The sequence below is a fragment of the Vipera ursinii genome (genome assembly GCF_947247035.1).
Source record: "Vipera ursinii genome assembly, chromosome: 6".
Taxonomy (NCBI): Eukaryota; Metazoa; Chordata; class Lepidosauria; order Squamata; family Viperidae; genus Vipera; species Vipera ursinii.
The window spans coordinates 75,762,478-75,780,598 of NC_139515.1; the positions used below are offsets into that span (position 1 = coordinate 75,762,478).

General features: G+C 47.3%; 1 protein-coding gene across 1 annotated transcript in view; it reads right to left on the reverse strand.

The window, feature by feature from the left end:
- The window catches only part of CACNA2D4 (calcium voltage-gated channel auxiliary subunit alpha2delta 4), a gene marked incomplete at both ends in the record, with an annotated part of 176,079 nt that extends 171,889 nt beyond the window's left edge, over window positions 1–4,190 (reverse strand). The window contains one exon of the mRNA XM_083365389.1: window positions 4,114–4,190. Coding sequence (XP_083221515.1) covers window positions 4,114–4,190 — 77 coding nt within the window. The remainder of the gene's footprint in view (window positions 1–4,113) is intronic.
- Between the last annotated feature and the right edge of the window lie 13,931 nt (window positions 4,191–18,121).

Genomic DNA, 18,121 nt, shown 5'->3' on the forward strand with positions numbered 1-18,121 from the left:
CAATAGGAGAAATCTACATCATGTGATTTGTGCTACAGATTTGTAATCCTTGATATAACAGGTTGCTTGAATGCTTTGACTTGATTGAGATTTAAATGGCCCAATGGCACAGTAGGATGCCGGTTAATGTTTCCAGGCTTCATAAGATTTTTAATCTCTTGTTCTTCTTAAAATTTTATTCTTGGAAGCTATCCTTCAATTTTAATAAATCCCATAATACTTCCCTCCTAATTGTTCCTGTCTTCCTTCAATATTCACTAGCACACATATACAAAAAGAAAATATTATTTTTCTTACAAGATCAGTTTGACATGTTCTGTAGGTTTCTGATCTAATTATCATGAGATAAGGAAGTTGTATTTATTATTTTTCATCCATTTCAACTTCTCTTCAAATGCCCTCACCCAGCAACCCCATTGATGTCATCATGCCCCTGAGAGGCTGCGTAGAGAAGTTAGCTCTTCCTATTTATCCTTGTAAACTGTGAGATAAAAAACTTCCAGCAATAACACCAATCAGATACGGTAAGTATTTCCCTCCTTTGTCATAGCAAGCACTCAGAGCTTGCTAGACACTTAATCCCCATTAATATCTAACTTCCATTTGCTAATGCCTAAACCATGAGTAGGCAACCTTGGCTCTTTTATGACTTGCGGACTTCAACTCCCAGAATTCCTGAGCCAGCTCAGGAATTCTGGGAGTTGATGTTCACGAGTCATAAAAGAGCCAAGGTTGCCTACCCCTGGACTAAACCAAGCTACTCTGGGGGTAGAAGAGAGGAAAGAGAGATTTCAGGGCTATGAATCTTGCCCAACAAAGCCAAATGGTTTGTGAGTGTAGTTCCGGAATCTGTCCTTGCCGCTCAGCTCAGTGTGACTAATGGAGGAGGGACCGCTGATGCTACCGGTATAGGTCAGTGTTTTTCAACCTTGGCCATTTGAACATGTGAGGATTACAAGTTGTCAAGGTTGGGGAAACACTGCTGTAAGTTAATTAATGGGGACAATTTAAATAAACATGACACTGTTTGTTTTAGTCTCTGCATGCCTTTTAATGTCCTTCTGCTTTTGTTTCCATCCTGCAAATTCTAAATTAGTTGGCAGCACAGAAATTTCAGTTAACAACACTCTGCCAGTCCAAAGCCCTCAGAAAGTGCACAGAGGAAAAGGCCACAAAAATTGCCTGTCTTTGCACTAGGAATAGAGAGAGAAGGAGAAAGTGAGCTGGAAGGATATAGGTGTGGGAAGGATGTGATCCTTTTTCTTCTTATTAGGCCACTAATTTTTGTGAACAATTATCTACCTATTTAAAAGAAAAAGAAACAGGCCTAAGTGTCATCAGGCTGTTGGATGTCTGGGCTCAGATGCAGGGATAATGGAGGGCTGGGGGGAAGGGAAAGGAAAGGCTGACATATGTGGAATGACATGAGAGGGATCTCAGAGTCCTAGTGGGCAATCACTTAAATATGAGCCAGCAGTGTGCTGCAGCTGCCAGAAAAGCCAACACAGTCCTATGCTGCATTAACAGAGGGATAGAATTAAGATCACGTGAAGTATTAATACCACTTTACAAAGCCTTGGTAAGGCCACACTTAGAATACTGCATCCAGTTTTGGTCACCACGATGTAAAAAAAATGTTGAGACTCTAGAAAGAGTACAGAGAAGAGTAACAAAGATGATCAGAGGTCTGGAGGCTAAAACATATAAGGAACAGTTGCTAGAATTGGGTATGTCTAGTTTAATGAAAAGAAGGACGAGGGGTGACATGATAGCAGTGTTCCAATAACTCAGGGGCTGCCACTGTGCTTAGATTGTAAGCCGCCCTGAGTCTTCGGAGAAGGGCGGGATATAAATGGGATTAAAATAAAAATAAATAAATAAAATAAAGAAGAGGGAGTCAAGCTACACTCGAAAGGCAGGACAAAAAGCAATGGAAGGAAACTAATCAAGGAGAGAAGCAACCTAGAACTAAGGAGAAACTTCCTGACAGTTAGAACAATTAACCAGTGGAACAACCTGCCTCCAGAAGCGGTGAATGCTCCAACACTGGAAGTCTTTAAGAAGAGACTGGACAGCCATTTGTCTGAAATGGTATAGGGTTTCCTACCTGAGCAGGGGTTGGACTAGATGATCTCCAAGTCCCTTCCATCATCATCATCATCATCATCATCATCATCATCATCATCATCATTATTATTATTATTATTATTATTATTATTATTATTATTATTATTATTATTATATCAAGATGAAATCAACACTGCACTGTTGTGTGGTCAGCTCTGCACCTTGTATATTTGTGTGCACATTGCACCCAAGGATGAAAGGGGCAGAATTTGCCTCATAACAGTGCAATGCTTTCTACATGGTTATGCTACAATCACTGTCACAATTCCACATATTCAGGATTTTTTTTTAAAGAATCAACAATTTGTTTTTTGTTCTGGGAAATATGACTTTTATTACTAATGATCCAGTGAGATAACTGTGACTGCCTTTCTTATTTATTAATTAAATTTTTATCCCTCCTTTATTGTTTTATCAATAACTCGAGGCAACAAACTTATAGAATGCCCCTTCTTCCTCTTTTTTCTCCACAACAACAACCCTGTGAGGTGTGTTGGGTTGAGAAAGAATGAGTGGCCCAAAGCCCTTTCCCGCTATAGCAAGGGTTCCCAACCTGGGGTGCTCGCACCTCCTGAGGGAGCGAGATGATATTCCAGGGGGGTGCGAAAATTTGGGTTTTCAAAATTATAGTGCATATGCATAGTTCGTTGCCATTATTTTGAACTTTTGTAATGGGTACGACAATATATCAGAAGCGTTCTAGGGGTGTGGGGTATAGAAAAGATAGGGAGCCACTGCGCTATAGTGATATCCATCCATGTTTGAGTCTGCCAAAAACTATACTGCCAGACCATTTGCTGCCTCCATTGCTAGTCATCCTGCTTCTGTTCCCAGTTGCTGCCACCAACCTCCCTCCAACGCAAAGAGTAACAAATTCCGACATATTTCTGCACAGTTTGAAGCTGTTTCTAAGAATACTTTTAATGCTGGTACCACCGTGGGCAGAATAAGCCTGTATCACTCATGGGTTGGGGATAAGATGAAGAGAACTTCATGGTAACTTGTCAGAATGGAAGGAAGACAAGATGTCTGTTTGGGAGCAATGTTATCAGAGGCCTCATGAGGAAGTCGCTGCCTCAACAGATCCAAAGCCCAGGAGACAACTGAAGAGGAAAACAGAAAGGTAGACAGCCGCTGAGAAAACTGCTGAGAGAAAAAACATTTGTTTCATTCCCTCAGACTAGTGTGAGGAAAAAGTTTTTTAAGCCATTGCCCTCACTTGAAGTAAAGATTCAGAAGAAGAAAAGAATCCAGCCAGGAAGAAACAAAGAGAAAAGAAGAAGAAAAAGTAAATGCTTCAACAGAATAGACATAGAAAACATACACTCAAAAAGATGCAAAACTCTCATCAATTCCAGTGCTTTTGGTAGCCTATCTCAACCTGGTTATTGGTGGTTCAAAAATAGACCCCTGGCTATCAGTTTGTGGTTCCCTGATTCATACCTAACATTTTAACACAACTTGTGACTATAGGTTGAATGTGGGGGTCTATAATGTGCTTCCCTTAATTCTCCTCACCTTACCAGACTTAATTCTCTTCCTGTGCTATTTTAGTGTAACATAGTTCAGCAATTCTATACAAGCAAGTTTTTTTCTTTTCTTGAGTTGGTCAAGTTGCAACCTTCAAAATGACAGAGAAACTTGTGCCAGCTGTTCTTCAACTAAAATGGTGGTTTTAATAAGATAAAGAATAATTTCGAGTAAAATGTTTGCATCAACTCTAATGGCCATTTTGAGATAGGGGCAGAAAACAAGTCAAAAGGGGACTGAGAAGTCCACTCATGTTCAAGAATTGAGAATGTACATATATGGAAGAAATCCTGCTACAAAAATGGAATTTATATTATACAACATGAAATGTGGGTGTTGAGCAAAAGGCCTGGTTAGGAGATGGGGTATAAAATAGCAGGACTGAGAGATTTTAAAGGGTGAAGAGCTAAACAGTATAAATAACAGAAACACATTGAAAAAATGTAGGCCACTTACGTTTCAAATGGTATTTTCATCTGGGGCCTTGAGAAGGGCAGAAGGCAGCTGAATGAGAAAAAAAGCCACAGGAGCATCCTCTGTGTCCAAATTATCAGCAGCAAAATCAGAATGTTTACCCCATTTCTTTCCTTTTAAGTTGTTCCTGGCTCCAGAAAATGAGTCTCGAATATCATGGTTTGCTGGGATGAAACTTGAATCAGGGTAGAAGTAGAAGCATCTAACCCTTCACACTTTTATCCTTGTGTCTCTTCTTCCTTTTTTTCAGATGGGCAACAGCTTCCGGAGAGAACCACGAGAATCTTCTGGATTGGATTAGAATCTCTGCTCCATAGCTATGAAGGATATCAGAGAGAGGCTAGTGTCCATGCCCTGTAGGAATGGCAGACAAGAAGAGGAACTCCGTAAACAGCAAAAGCCACAGGATATACATAATCCACTGCCGGCCTTTTAATCCCTTCATATAGCAGAAGCAGCTGCAGATTTAAGGAACTGGGCTGAGATAAAATCAGCCAGGATTACTCTAATTTCTGGGGACACGATGCATCAATCTGTCCTTTCAGCGCCCAGAACTAGCCAACTTTAAGTCTTTTTTTTTTTATTAAAGCAGCATGGCATCACCATTTCACAACTTTAAACAAACCTCCTGACTTTTGAATCCCTCCAAAGAATCCTCAGCTCCCAATTTCATGAGAGGCTTTGTCTTGTGCTGTCTACTATATTCCCTGCTCTGCTCTTTGAATCCAATTTATTTCCTGTCTTCTAGTGTTTTCCCATCACCATGAAAATATGAAATATATTGAACCCCAAATCCTATTACACAGGACAGTCTGATTAAAAGAGAGAATTTAGGTCAGGCACACAGTAGTATTGATCATTATCCTGACATTTTGTATTATATTGTTTTCTGCTGCATTGTTTGCTGTTTTGGGGTTCCCCTCAGGTAAAAAACTGGTGGACAGTAAACTATGAAAACAGACACATTAATGCGAAAAGCATGAGAATTAGGCTGATATCATAAGTTTAATTAGTTTAAAAGCAGGAGGGAATTAGCACATGTAATGACCCTCTATCACTAGATTTGCAAAATTATTGGGACTTTCTGGTGATGCGTGAAAACAACCGATCTGTCACATAGGGTAGAAATGGGAACAAGATACTATCCTCAGAGCTACGAACTCTGAGCTACAAAACTTCGAAGACAGCAGACATATGATAAACTGTAACTCTTTACTGCCATCCAATGCTCATCCAGATTGGTGCAGCCCACATCATATTTGGTGTCTCTTCAAAGACATTTCTGTAAGATTCATTGTGCACTGTATTTGTGAGAACATTTAGAGGCTAGTCAAGAACTGAATGGAATTGACCAGCTCACCTGCTCACACAGTACACAAGGCTGGACCAAGCTTTTTCTGCTGAGATTGATGGCTGAGTCTCTCTGATCCTTAAAATATGAGGGGCAGTGTCTAAAGAAAACGGAATAGAGTCTTAGCAAGAATTCTTTTGGATTTCACTTAGCAGAGAAAGTAGAGGGGGCCCAACTGCTTCCAGATAATCTTTTTTAAAAAAAATTTGTTCCTGGAATTGTGTGTGATTGCATTACTGAATATCATTCTCTACCATTCTATGGTCACTCAACTCACAGAAGAGAGATTTCAGGCTGCTTACAACATTAAAATCCACAAAATAAAAACCATAACCTTTTTTTTGTCCTTCCAAGTTTCAGGGCCCGTCCGACGAATCACCCAACAAATGAAACCGGAACGGGAGCTGGTTCTTCTAAGCCACGTTTATTTGCTTCATAAACAAGTGCCCGAAGATTGATGAAGTCAGCGTTGATTTTACAGCACAATCAACGCTGCTAAATAGCCAGTAACGTCAACACCCTCCACCACACCCTTAATTATTCCACCACGCCCACACTTAACTTAACTACCACCCCCTACAGTATCCACCCTTTGGCACCCGCCCCACCACCATTGCAGCCGGTAAGCCACCCCCCAGCTCAAACCACCCTCCTTTCCCCCAGAGCTCCGCATAATTCCATTTCCCCCCCCATCTCTCCAGTCTCTCCAGTCCGACGAGGGCTGTGCCCCGAGCCCCTCCCTAACCCGCCGGCAGTCTCCACCACCCCTTGAACCCTCCTGGCACCCGTCCTTGTCCTGCCGTTTGAGTTGCTCCCTCCCGACTTGCTGATCGCTTCCGGGAGTCGGTAAGAGCGGCGCGGCGCTGTGGGACGTGCTGGCAGGCGGGCCCCAGGCTGGGAGGCTGCAGCCGATGCCTCGTGGTCGCTGCTCTCCGTTCCAGGCACCACCGAGGGAGGAAGAGCGAGGAAGAAGCCGCCGGGAGTCCCTGGAAGCCGGTAAGTCGCTTTTTGGCTTCCCCGGACGTTGGGCGGGCGGTTGCTGAGGCGCGGGGAAGGCTGAGCGTTGTCCCGGCCTTCTAGGAAGACGCGGGCGCTGGCGCTTGACTCCGGGGCCTGGCGGGGCGCTCCGCGGGCGCCGGCGGTGGTTTTCGGGCCCGGGCAGGTCGCTCCGCGGCCCCTCCGTATGTCGGGCATGCCAGGCCCGACATGCCGCCCCCCCTACCAAGGGTCTACCTGCAGATGTAGAGAACACGGTTAAAGAATCATTCACTGCGCAGATTCTCCCATGGCCCCTGCCCCCCGGCCTGCTAGGGTGGGCTCGATGGAACGCTCGGACCAAACGTGGAGCATGAACATTTTCCCGTGACACCCACGTAGCCTCCTCCACCGGGTACCCCTTCCACCGCAGGAGATACTGTATGCCGCCCCTCCGTACCCTGGAGTCCAACACCTCTTGCACCTCGTACTGGTCAGCGTGAACCGGTCCGGGGCCCCCCTCCCCTGCCGCCGTAGTAGCTGCTGGAGCGGGTTTCAGCAGACTGCTATGGAACACCGGGTGGATCTTACCCAAGAATTTAGGCAACCGCAGTCGCACCGTCACCGGGTTTACCACCTGCACCACCTGGAACGGCCCGAGGTATTTGGGCCCCAGCTTACGGCACGGAACCTGTAACCGTAAGTACTTGGTGGACAAGTACACTAGATCCCCCACCCGCGGCGTAGCAAAGGGTTTCCGCTTCTTGTCCACCTGTGTTTTGGCTGCCATAGCAGACCGGTCCAATGCTTCCTTCGCCGCCCCCCAGGCGGCCGTGATCTGACGCATCCAGTCCTGCGGTGAACATGAAGACCCCTCCTCCTGAAGGCATTCAGCAAAGGGAACAAATTCATGACCCGTGACCACCCGATAGGGAGAGAAGCCAGTGCTACTATGGACGGCGTTATTGTACGCCACCTCAGCCAGCGCTAACAGGTCTACCCAATCCGTCTGCCGAAAAGAGACGTAGCTTCGCAGATAACGTTCAACGGCGGCGTTGGCTCGTTCTGCGGCCCCGTTGGTGCTGGGGTGATAAGCCGTACTCAGACCCTGCGACGAGCCGATATGACGCAGGAAGTCTCTCCAAAATCGAGCCGTGAACTGCACCCCTCTGTCTGAAATTACACGTCGCGGCACTCCATGCAGTCTGTATATCTGCGTGAGGAACAACCAAGCTAGTCGACGAGCCGATGGTAACCCCTTACACGGAACAAAGTGTGCCTGTTTGGAAAACAGGTCGACCACTGTCCAAATAACGGTGTGACCCTTGCTCTCTGGGAGGTCCACAACGAAGTCCATGGCGATATCTTGCCATGGCCGAGACGGGTCAGCTACTTGTTGCAAAAGCCCCAGAGGCTTCCCAACCTGGGGCTTTGTAGTAGCACAGACATGACAACACCGCACATACTCCTCGATGTCACTCTTCATGCGGGGCCACCAAAACTGACGACGTGCCAGATGCAAGGTTTTTACAAACCCGAAATGTCCCGCCTGTTTGGTGTCATGACAACCATGCAGAACGTGTGGCCGCACAGATTCAGGTACATACAATCGCGTTCCATGCCACGCCAGACCGTCCCGCATAGACAATAGTCCCGGATTACTCCGTAACCAGGCGTCCTCCTGTAAGGCCCTTTGGATGGACTGGTTCAAATTCTCCTCCGTCACCCGTCCAGCACTCTCTGTAGCGTCCCCCGCCTCCACCAGTGACGGGATAAGCGCCTGCACCACCTCCTCCCTCTTGCTGTCAAACTGTGGCATGCGGGATAAGGCATCCGCCAGAAAGTTTCGACCCCCCGGCACATACTTCAGCACAAACCTGAAGCGACGGAAGTATAGAGCCCACCTGACATGCTTGGGCGACAGGCGGCGAGGGGTTTGTAGGGCCTCCAGGTTTTTATGGTCCGTCCACAGTTCAAATGGACGGGAGGCCCCTTCCAGGAGGTGTCGCCAAGTCTCTAAGGCCCAACGGACTGCAAAAGCCTCCTTCTCCCACACTGCCCAGGCCCGTTCAGTGGGAGTCAGTTTCTTGGAAGCGTAAGCACACGGCTGCAGGACCCCGGCACTACTCCGCTGCAGAAGGACGGCCCCAAGGGCAACATCGCTCGCGTCCGCCTGTACGACATAGGCCAGTTCGGGGTCGGGGTGTCGCAAAACGGGCTCTTTAGCGAAGAGGGATTTCAGTTCCTCAAATGCCCGCTGGCACGCTGTGGACCACTCCAACTTAAGCCCTGGACGTGGACGTGTCTTTAACTGTCGTGTGCGCAGAAGATCTGTTAACGGCAGGGCGATGGCCGCGAAACGTGGGATGAACTGTCTGTAGAAGTTGGCAAAGCCAAGGAAACTTTGCAACTGTCGACGAGTCCGCGGAGGCTGCCACTGTTGAATGGCGTGTACTTTTCTAGGATCCATCTCCACTCCTGCCGCCGATATACGATACCCAAGGTAGTCCAGCTGGGCCCTATGGAACTCACACTTGGACAGTTTAACATAGAGCTGCGCTTCCAACAGTCTGGTCAACACCTGGCGCACTAGGAGTACATGCTCCTCCAATGTGTCCGAGTAAATTAGGATGTCGTCTAAGTACACCAAAACTCCCCGATACAGGAACTCATGCAGGACCTGATTGATCAATTGCATGAATACAGCCGGAGCTCCCTGTAGGCCAAACGGCATCACTCGGAACTGGAAGCTACCAAGGGGACAATTAAACGCAGTCTTCCACTCGTCCCCTGCTTTGACCCTCACCCGGTAGTAGGCTTCTCTCAGGTCCAGTTTAGTAAACACCCGGCCTGTTGCCAAATGGGCCAGCAGGTCCTTCATCAAAGGAAGGGGATAGAGGTGCTCCACGCACACTGCGTTAACCCCCCGGTAGTCCACACACAAGCGCAAGCCCCCATCCTTCTTCTCGCGGAAGAGCACTGGCGCCGCCACCCGAGATCGGGCTGGTTGGATAAACCCCCTCTCCAAGTTCTTATCTATGTACCGCCGTAACTCCTGCATCTCCTTCGGAGACATGGCGTACATACGGGGTTTAGGCAGTCTGGCACCAGGTTCAAACTCGATGGCACAATCCGTCGGCCGGTGGGGTGGTAACGAATCGCACTCCCGCTCATCGAAGACGAGCACACTCGGGGCACATGCACCTTCGAGTCATCCGCAACCCCGCAAACCTTCTCCCGCGACCCTATGTCCTCCGGCCCCAGGAAAGAATGGTGGAGAGGGGGCTCGGGGCCCAAACCCACCCGGAGATGGCGACAACCTCCCTCCCACCAAATCGTGGGACCCCATTTATCAAGCCACGTAAGGCCCAGGATAACAGCTTCAGTCATAGAGGGCACCACAATGAAACGCAAAGTCTCCCAGTGGGCCCCCAACTCCAGCCGGACTGGTTCAGTAACATGGGTGATAGGGGCTCCCCCAAGGAGCGACCCATCCACTTGTTGGAAGTGAAGGGGGGTTACCAGGCGTTGCAACCGGATACCCACTGCAGCCGCTGTTTTCCGGTTGATAAGACACCGGGTGCTCCCAGAATCGACCAAAGCCCTAACTGGCCGCCTTTGCCCAGACACTGGGCTCACCAACACCACCGGGAACGCGAAGGGACACACCGGGGCGCTTACCATCGGATCCTCCTCCAGCTCCAGATCCTCAAGGTCCTCTGTTGGCGTGGGCTGGGTGGTTACGGGTCCGGTCGCCAAGGGAGTAGTTGCCCGCCGGCTGTCATCGACTGCCTGATAAGCAGTTCGGGACCGCTCCGAGGTCTTCCTAGTGGACAAAGCTTGTGTCGAGGTCGCAGGGGGAGCCATTCGGGCTGGCGGGAGCGGGCATTCAGCCGCCCGATGACCCGGCTGGTCACACCGGAAACACCTGATACCAGAACGTGGTGGCTGTACGGGGGGGGCTTTGGACTCCGACAAGCCAGGCCGCTCCTCCACCTTCTTTTCGGCCGGCCGACGGGCTCCGGTTGCCCCCTCAGGTCGTCCTCGAATATCCTGCAAGCCAATGTCCAACTCAACAGCCACCCGGTACCAGTCCTGCAGACGGGCCGGCACCCCCCTTACCACACAAGCTCGCCGCAGGGCACTGTCCAGTCCAGCCTTGAAGTGGTGCACAAGAAGGCGTTCAGGCCATGACCGTAGCCTCCCGGCCACTTTCCGGAACTCCCCAACATAACGCACCGCTGGTCTTCCTTGCTGGCGCAGATCCAACACTTCGGCCTCGGCGCAGAGCACCCGTGAGATATCTTCAAAACGGGCCCGTAGAGCCTCCAGGAAAAGACCAAGGTCCCCGAGCTCACGGGCATGATCGCCGTATAGGTCGGCCGCCCAGACCGCGGCCTCTCCTTGAAGACACGCCGTCACGGCCACTACCATTGCCCACTGGGACGTATAGGCTGGTCCGTACTGGTCCATATGATTAATCACCTGGCCCAGAAACATTGCCAAACGGTCTGGATGACCATCATAGACCGCAGTCAGGGGCGGAGGGCCCCACTGCAGCCCTGGACCCCAAGGACCCAGCGGCACCCCCTGGATTGGAGCCCCCCCATCTGGTCGTGACGGTTGTTGTCTGGGTCTTCCAGTCACGCTGTCCCAAGGAGCCGTGCCACTCGGTACTGCCGTTGCGGGAGCCGGGACCCCAGGACCTCTACGAACCTCAGGCTGACGGACTGGCCCCTGGTACCTTGGGCTGTCCATACGGAAGCGGGGCGGACTAGACCGCCGGGCAGGGGCCCTTGGGAGGGACCACTGCCCCTGGTCTGGCTCTTCTGGAACAGTCCAAAACTCAGGCTCCCGGCCCCTCACCTCCCCGAACCGCTCTCTGAGTACCTCCATAGTACGGCTGCCCGGAGCGGTGGAGTAGCTCCATTCTTCACTGCTGTCCTCCATGTAACACCGCTCCCTCCACTCTGTAGACGCACCTGTAGGCCGGGCCACCTGGCCTTGGCCGAGTCCTCTATAGTCCCCATCAGAGTGTGGCCACCGATCACTGCTGCGACCCCTCACTCCAGCCTCCTGAGGCCCCGGACCAGGGCCGTCGAGTGGGGGAGGCCTTTCCTTCCGCCGCACCGAGGGCAACGCCTCCTCCCCCACTTCCACCGACTCCAAGAGCCCAGCTGCAGCTCCAGCTTCCTCCTGCTCCCCAGCCAACGGCGCAGAATCCTCTGTACCTTCTGCCATAGCAAACACCCAGGAAGAACTCTCCACAAAGGTTAAAGGAACGCTGACTTACTTTCAGGGCCCGTCTGACGAATCACCCAACAAATGAAACCGGAACGGGAGCTGGTTCTTCTAAGCCACGTTTATTTGCTTCATAAACAAGTGCCCGAAGATTGATGAAGTCAGCGTTGATTTTACAGCACAATCAACGCTGCTAAATAGCCAGTAACGTCAACACCCTCCACCACACCCTTAATTATTCCACCACGCCCACACTTAACTTAACTACCACCCCCTACAGTATCCACCCTTTGGCACCCGCCCCACCACCATTGCAGCCGGTAAGCCACCCCCCAGCTCAAACCACCCTCCTTTCCCCCAGAGCTCCGCATAATTCCATTTCCCCCCCCATCTCTCCAGTCTCTCCAGTCCGACGAGGGCTGTGCCCCGAGCCCCTCCCTAACCCGCCGGCAGTCTCCACCACCCTCCTGGCACCCGTCCTTGTCCTGCCGTTTGAGTTGCTCCCTCCCGACTTGCTGATCGCTTCCGGGAGTCGGTAAGAGCGGCGCGGCGCTGTGGGACGTGCTGGCAGGCGGGCCCCAGGCTGGGAGGCTGCAGCCGATGCCTCGTGGTCGCTGCTCTCCGTTCCAGGCACCACCGAGGGAGGAAGAGCGAGGAAGAAGCCGCCGGGAGTCCCTGGAAGCCGGTAAGTCGCTTTTTGGCTTCCCCGGACGTTGGGCGGGCGGTTGCTGAGGCGCGGGGAAGGCCGAGCGTTGTCCCGGCCTTCTAGGAAGACGCGGGCGCTGGCGCTTGACTCCAGGGCCTGGCGGGGCGCTCCGTGGGCGCCGGCGGTGGTTTTCGGGCCCGGGCAGGTCGCTCCGCGGCCCCTCTGTATGTCGGGCATGCCAGGCCCGACACCAAGATTCTCAGCATTACAGACTATTTTTTTTCACTGTGCTCCTTGATTTTTATTATTGGAGCTTGTACATCATTTGCATTTTCAGCTATCAGAGTAGTGTCATAAACATAGCACAGGTTGTTGATTATTTAAAACCAGACTCATCTTCCAGTCCAGCTTCCCAGAAAAACTTACTTAACATACAGGTTGAATAAATAATGAGAGAGCATACAGTGTTGTCTCATTTTGTTGTCAATGAGAAGCAGTCTGTTTTGGCATGTTTCATCTAGACCAGACATGTCAAACTCACGACGTCACGTGATGTTGCACAAAGTATCGGGACGGTTTTGCCATTGCTGGCAATGGAGTGGGCACAGCTTCTGCATGACATGTCTGGCCTGTGGGCCAGCAGTTTGACACCCCTGATCTAGACTGTGACTTCCTTTCCAAAGTACAGGTTTTGCACGAAAACAGTAAGATGTTCTGGGACTCCCATTTTCCAAAGAACATTCCACCACTTGACATGTCTGGTAGAATCAAAACGCTAATCAATGACTTACATTTTATCGATTTTACTATTTTACCTCTGACTTTGCCAAAAAAATAATAATTTAAAAATTCAGTAATGCAATCTGGGGGTGTTTTGGTGTATGCAAAAGTGGGGTGGGGTTGGGGACAAATGCAGACTGGGAGCATTGTTACGCATCTAGGCTTAGCGTGATGTCTGAGCATTCTCTGTGCAGGTTTGCAATAGATGAATACACATGTTCTTCGACAACAGTGAAAATGGTTATTCTGTGCCATCTCTTGGTGTGGCACAAAACCCAGGATCCATTTTGCTTTCTTCCCTATTTCTTCATGCAAGCTCATTTACAGTGGAAAGGAACATTAATTTTAAAAAATAGTGTGCACCGTTGCCCTGCTTTGTACTTTGAAAAGTGTCTGAAAGGCTGAATGGAGAAGAAAGAGATCCCAGCAGGAGGCTGAGTTAGTGGGAAGCATCCAGGGAGGCAGAGAGGCATCAGCTTGAAAGCCTCCTCATGTTGTGTCCTCATCAGTCTCTTGCAAGGGAGAAAGAAGTCATGTTAATGAGATGCGAGTGCCAAAGAAATTGAAAACCCATGCACAATGGAGAAAACACAAAAGGATTCAAAGTGGCCCTTTCTGAATATCTATGAATTATCCATCTGAATACTAATAACCATCCAAATAACAGCAGAGGTGTTAGGCATATGGTGTTAGCCTACAATGTTGGGTTGAAAATATATTAACCATAATGCTATGTCTTTAAGATGTTAATTGGCCAATGGGTGTGTAAGTGTTCTCATGGCCATAAGAGGAAGCTAGGAACGTAGCTTCTCTCTCTCTCTGAATTCACTGATCTCTACTGTTACTGTTTTTGCTCTGCTGTTGGTTTACTACTGTTGTAACCTAAACTGTGTATTGACCTCTGGACCGGTAAGAAGACTTTGTATTGTGGATTGCTACTTGGACTGTTGCTATTGTTTATGACCTGGACTGTTTATTTTTTGACTGTGCATTTTTGTTCTTACACCACCTCAAAAGTAAACTACTTTTTGTTTTTATAACTCAGTGTATTCTTGTGTGACTTTTCTACTCTCAGTACCATTCCTTGTCTGTGCAACTCTTTGTTAGCACAAGGAGACCTCTGCACAAATAAAATTCCTTAACACTGGTTATGGGCCCAGGCCTGTACTGAGAGTTAGTACACACAGTATTCCTAGCTGAGTTTGTGTTAGTTATTTTTGGTGTACGATGGCACAGGAACTGTTGTCAGGCATCTCCTGGATAACCCGGTTGGATGGGACAAACTATGTTTCCTGGTCCATGAAATGCTGCTTGCTTTTGCGCAAGGAAGGACTATGGACTGTTGTAAATAACCCACCAGATACTACTGCTTGGGATCCAGATGATGAAGAGGATGCAAAGAAGTTAGACAACTTTAAACGTAGAAATGAGAAAGCTCTTTGCATTATTGGACTAACACTGAATGACCAGCAGCTTGTCCATATTCGTGGTGAGGAGTCTGCTGCTAGGTGTTGGGCTGTTTTGCGAAGGCTTTATGTTCGTGACAGTGTGGGTGCACATATACACCTTACACGTAAGCTGTTTAGGGCTCGTCTGCAGAAGAATGGAGATATGCTGACCCATTTAAATTACATGAAGGCAGCTTTTCAAGAGCTTCATGAAAAGGAGCTGATTTTTTCAGAGTTGCATCAGGTCTACATTATTCTGTCATCTTTGGATGAGAGTTATGATGAGTATGTTTCTTCTTTGGAAGTCCTGACCAGAGAGGAACTGACATTGACTAACATTACTGGGAGACTGCTGGAAGAGTCCAGAAGGAGGCGTGACAGAGACCAGCTGAGAGAGACACAGCCACGAGAGGAGCAGCCATTCACCACTGCTTACAACGTCAAGAAATGTTATTCTTGTGGGGCTAAAGGGCATATAGCCAAATTCTGTAGAAAGGGTAGAAAACAGAATGTAAATAGCAGTGGGAAGGCTAAGAAGGGCATTGGTTTAGCTATTTCTGATGAATCAACATCCAGAAACAATGAATTGTGGGTTGTTGATAGTGGGGCTTCACAATGCATTACTAAAGTGAAGGATAGGTTTATTAATATGAAAAACAGCAACCAATATGTTTCACTAGCCAACGGTTGGAGGATGAAGGCCTCTGGTGAAGGTAATTCCTATTGTCCATGCATTGATGAACAGTTACCTATGTTATATATACCTAAGCTAAGATTCAACCTGTTATCTGTAAGGGAATTGGTTAAGGTTGGGTTTGTGGTAACATTCAGAGGGGAGCAATGCACTATTGAGAGGAATGGAACCTGTGTAACTGCTAATTTGAAAGATGGTTTATTCGTTCTCACAAGTAACCAGGTTAGTACAGTTAAAGCTAACTCAATATGTGAGAACAAGAAGCCACATGATGAATGTATACATTTATTGCATAGGCGGTTAGGGCATGTAAACTTTAACTCACTACGTAAAACAGTTGAGTTAGTAGAGGGAATTAAACTGAAGCCATGTAGTAAGTATTTGAATTGCAATGCCTGTAATCAGGAAAAGAGTAAGGCAAGTCCGGCAAACAGGATAAACAGCTTCAAAACAACTGTTCCTTTGGAAGTTGTGTTTGCTGATTTAATTGGACCCATGAAGCCAAGTTTAGGAGGGTCATGTTATATTTTAAGTATATTGGACCACTACTCTCGTTATGGTTTTTGTTATCTGCTTAAGTCAAAGGCAGACACTTTCCAACAATTTGCAAACTGGCTGAAGTTTGTGGAGAGAAAAACAAAGAGAAAGGTTCAGTGCATAATCACTGATAATGGTACTGAATTTACAAATAAGCGTTTTGTTGATATGCTAGAATCAGCTGGCATTGAGCATAAACGTTCAGCCCCATATAGGCCTCAACATAATGCTTTTGTTGAGAGACGTGGGCAAACGTTACAAGCCATGATTAGAACCATGTTAAGAGATTCTGGCTTAACAGATAGACTGTGGGGGGAGGCAGCAAAATGTGCAAACCATGTTCTGAATTTAGTTGTTAATACTTCTACTGGTAAAATACCATATACTATATGGCATGGTAGAAGACCAAACCTTGATTACCTGCACACGTTTGGCACCCCAGCTTGGGTCCACATTCCTGCACAACTCAGGAGTAAAGGCCAACATAGGGCTAGGCAATTATACTTCGTAGGTTATGAAGCTAACCATAGATCCTATCGTTTCTGGGAACGAGGCACAACTAATGTATATAATAGTGCGAGTGCAAAATTCCTTGAGCACGTTGGTTGGGATAGGTTAGAGCAAGAAACTGTTAATACTGATCCTCTAGTGTTTGAGGACTCCTCTGATAACGTAACTAGCAATGATAATACATCTCCTATAAAAGATGAAGAGGAGATAGGGGAGATAAAAGATGAATCAGAGTCAGAGGAAGGAAAGGAGTCAGAAATTCAAAGCCCTGTAATTCCTTGGCGTTCAACGCGCATTAGACATCCACCTGATCGCTATGAAGCTAGTATATGTCAAGTTAGTGTAGAGCCATCTAACTATGATGAGATCAGGATGTATCCTGAAAAGGAACAAGCATCATGGAAAGCTGCAATGAACAGGGAGTTGAAGTCTTTGCGGGATCTTAAAGTTTATGTGAAAGCAAAACTGCCACCTGGTGAGCAAGCTATAGGTTGTAAATGGATATATAAGATAAAGAGGGGTGTAGATGGAACTATAACCCATAAGGCACGTTTGGTTGCACAAGGTTTTGCCCAAACTACTGAGGATTATGACGAAGTATTTGCACCCAGTCTAAGGTCAACTACTTTAAGAGCAGCTTTAGTATGGGCGGCTAAAAACCAATATATGGTTAATCATGTAGATGTTGAAACTGCATATCTACATGCTCCATTGCAACATACTATTTATTTAAGAATACCACCAGGATTGACCAATGATAGAGACCATGATTGTTGGGAATTAAAGAAAAGCCTCTATGGATTGAAACAATCAGGCTATGAGTGGAACAAATGTTTAGTTAATGAGTTAAGTGCATTAGGTTTTGTAGCCAGTAATGCTGATCCTTGTTTGTTTAGAAGAGAACACAACGGAGCATTATCTTTTCTTTTATTATTCACAGATGATATAGCAATAATAACAAAAACTGAGTTAGAAGCACAAACTATCATTTCAAGATTGGAAAATAAATTCACAATTAGAAATCTTGGGAAAATAAGCCACTATTTGGGGTTAGATATTGTGAAAACAAATAGGGGTTTTAAGATTTCGCAAGCCAGTAAAATATCTCAGTTATTAAAGAGATACAATATGGAAATGTGTAAACCAGCAAAAACTCCGATGGCTATGGATTTTAAGGACACTAATGTTGAGAGTCCTGTATTTGATAAGACTATGTACCAATCTTTGATAGGAAGTCTTATGTATCTGAGTAATTGGACTAGGCCTGATATTTCTTACTGTGTAAATCAATTAGCCAGGTACAACAATAATCCAACTGTTAGACATTGGCAATCAGCTAAACGAGTATTAAGGTATTTGAAACAGACTATTCACTACTCGTTATATTTAGAGCCAAATCGTGAGTTAATCCTTACAGCATATGCAGATGCGAGTTTTGCCTCTGATACAAACACTCGTAAATCTACCTCAGGGTTGGCTATATTGTTGGGTGATTCTTTGATTGGATGGAAATCTATCAGACAAAAACACATAAGCTTATCTACAATGGAGGCTGAATTTTCATGTCTATCAGTGTTATGTACAGAACTGCTAGTGTACAAACAATTATTGTTAGATATGGGTTTAGATGTAAATGATCCATTTATTGTGTATGAGGACAATCAAGCTGCAATAAAGATGGCTAATAATGCTGCAGTAAGAACAAGATCTAAACATACTGATCTTCGTTATTTAAATGTCAGACAATGTGTCAAAGATAAATTAATACAGCTAGAGTATTGCCCATCTGATGTAAATATTGCAGACCA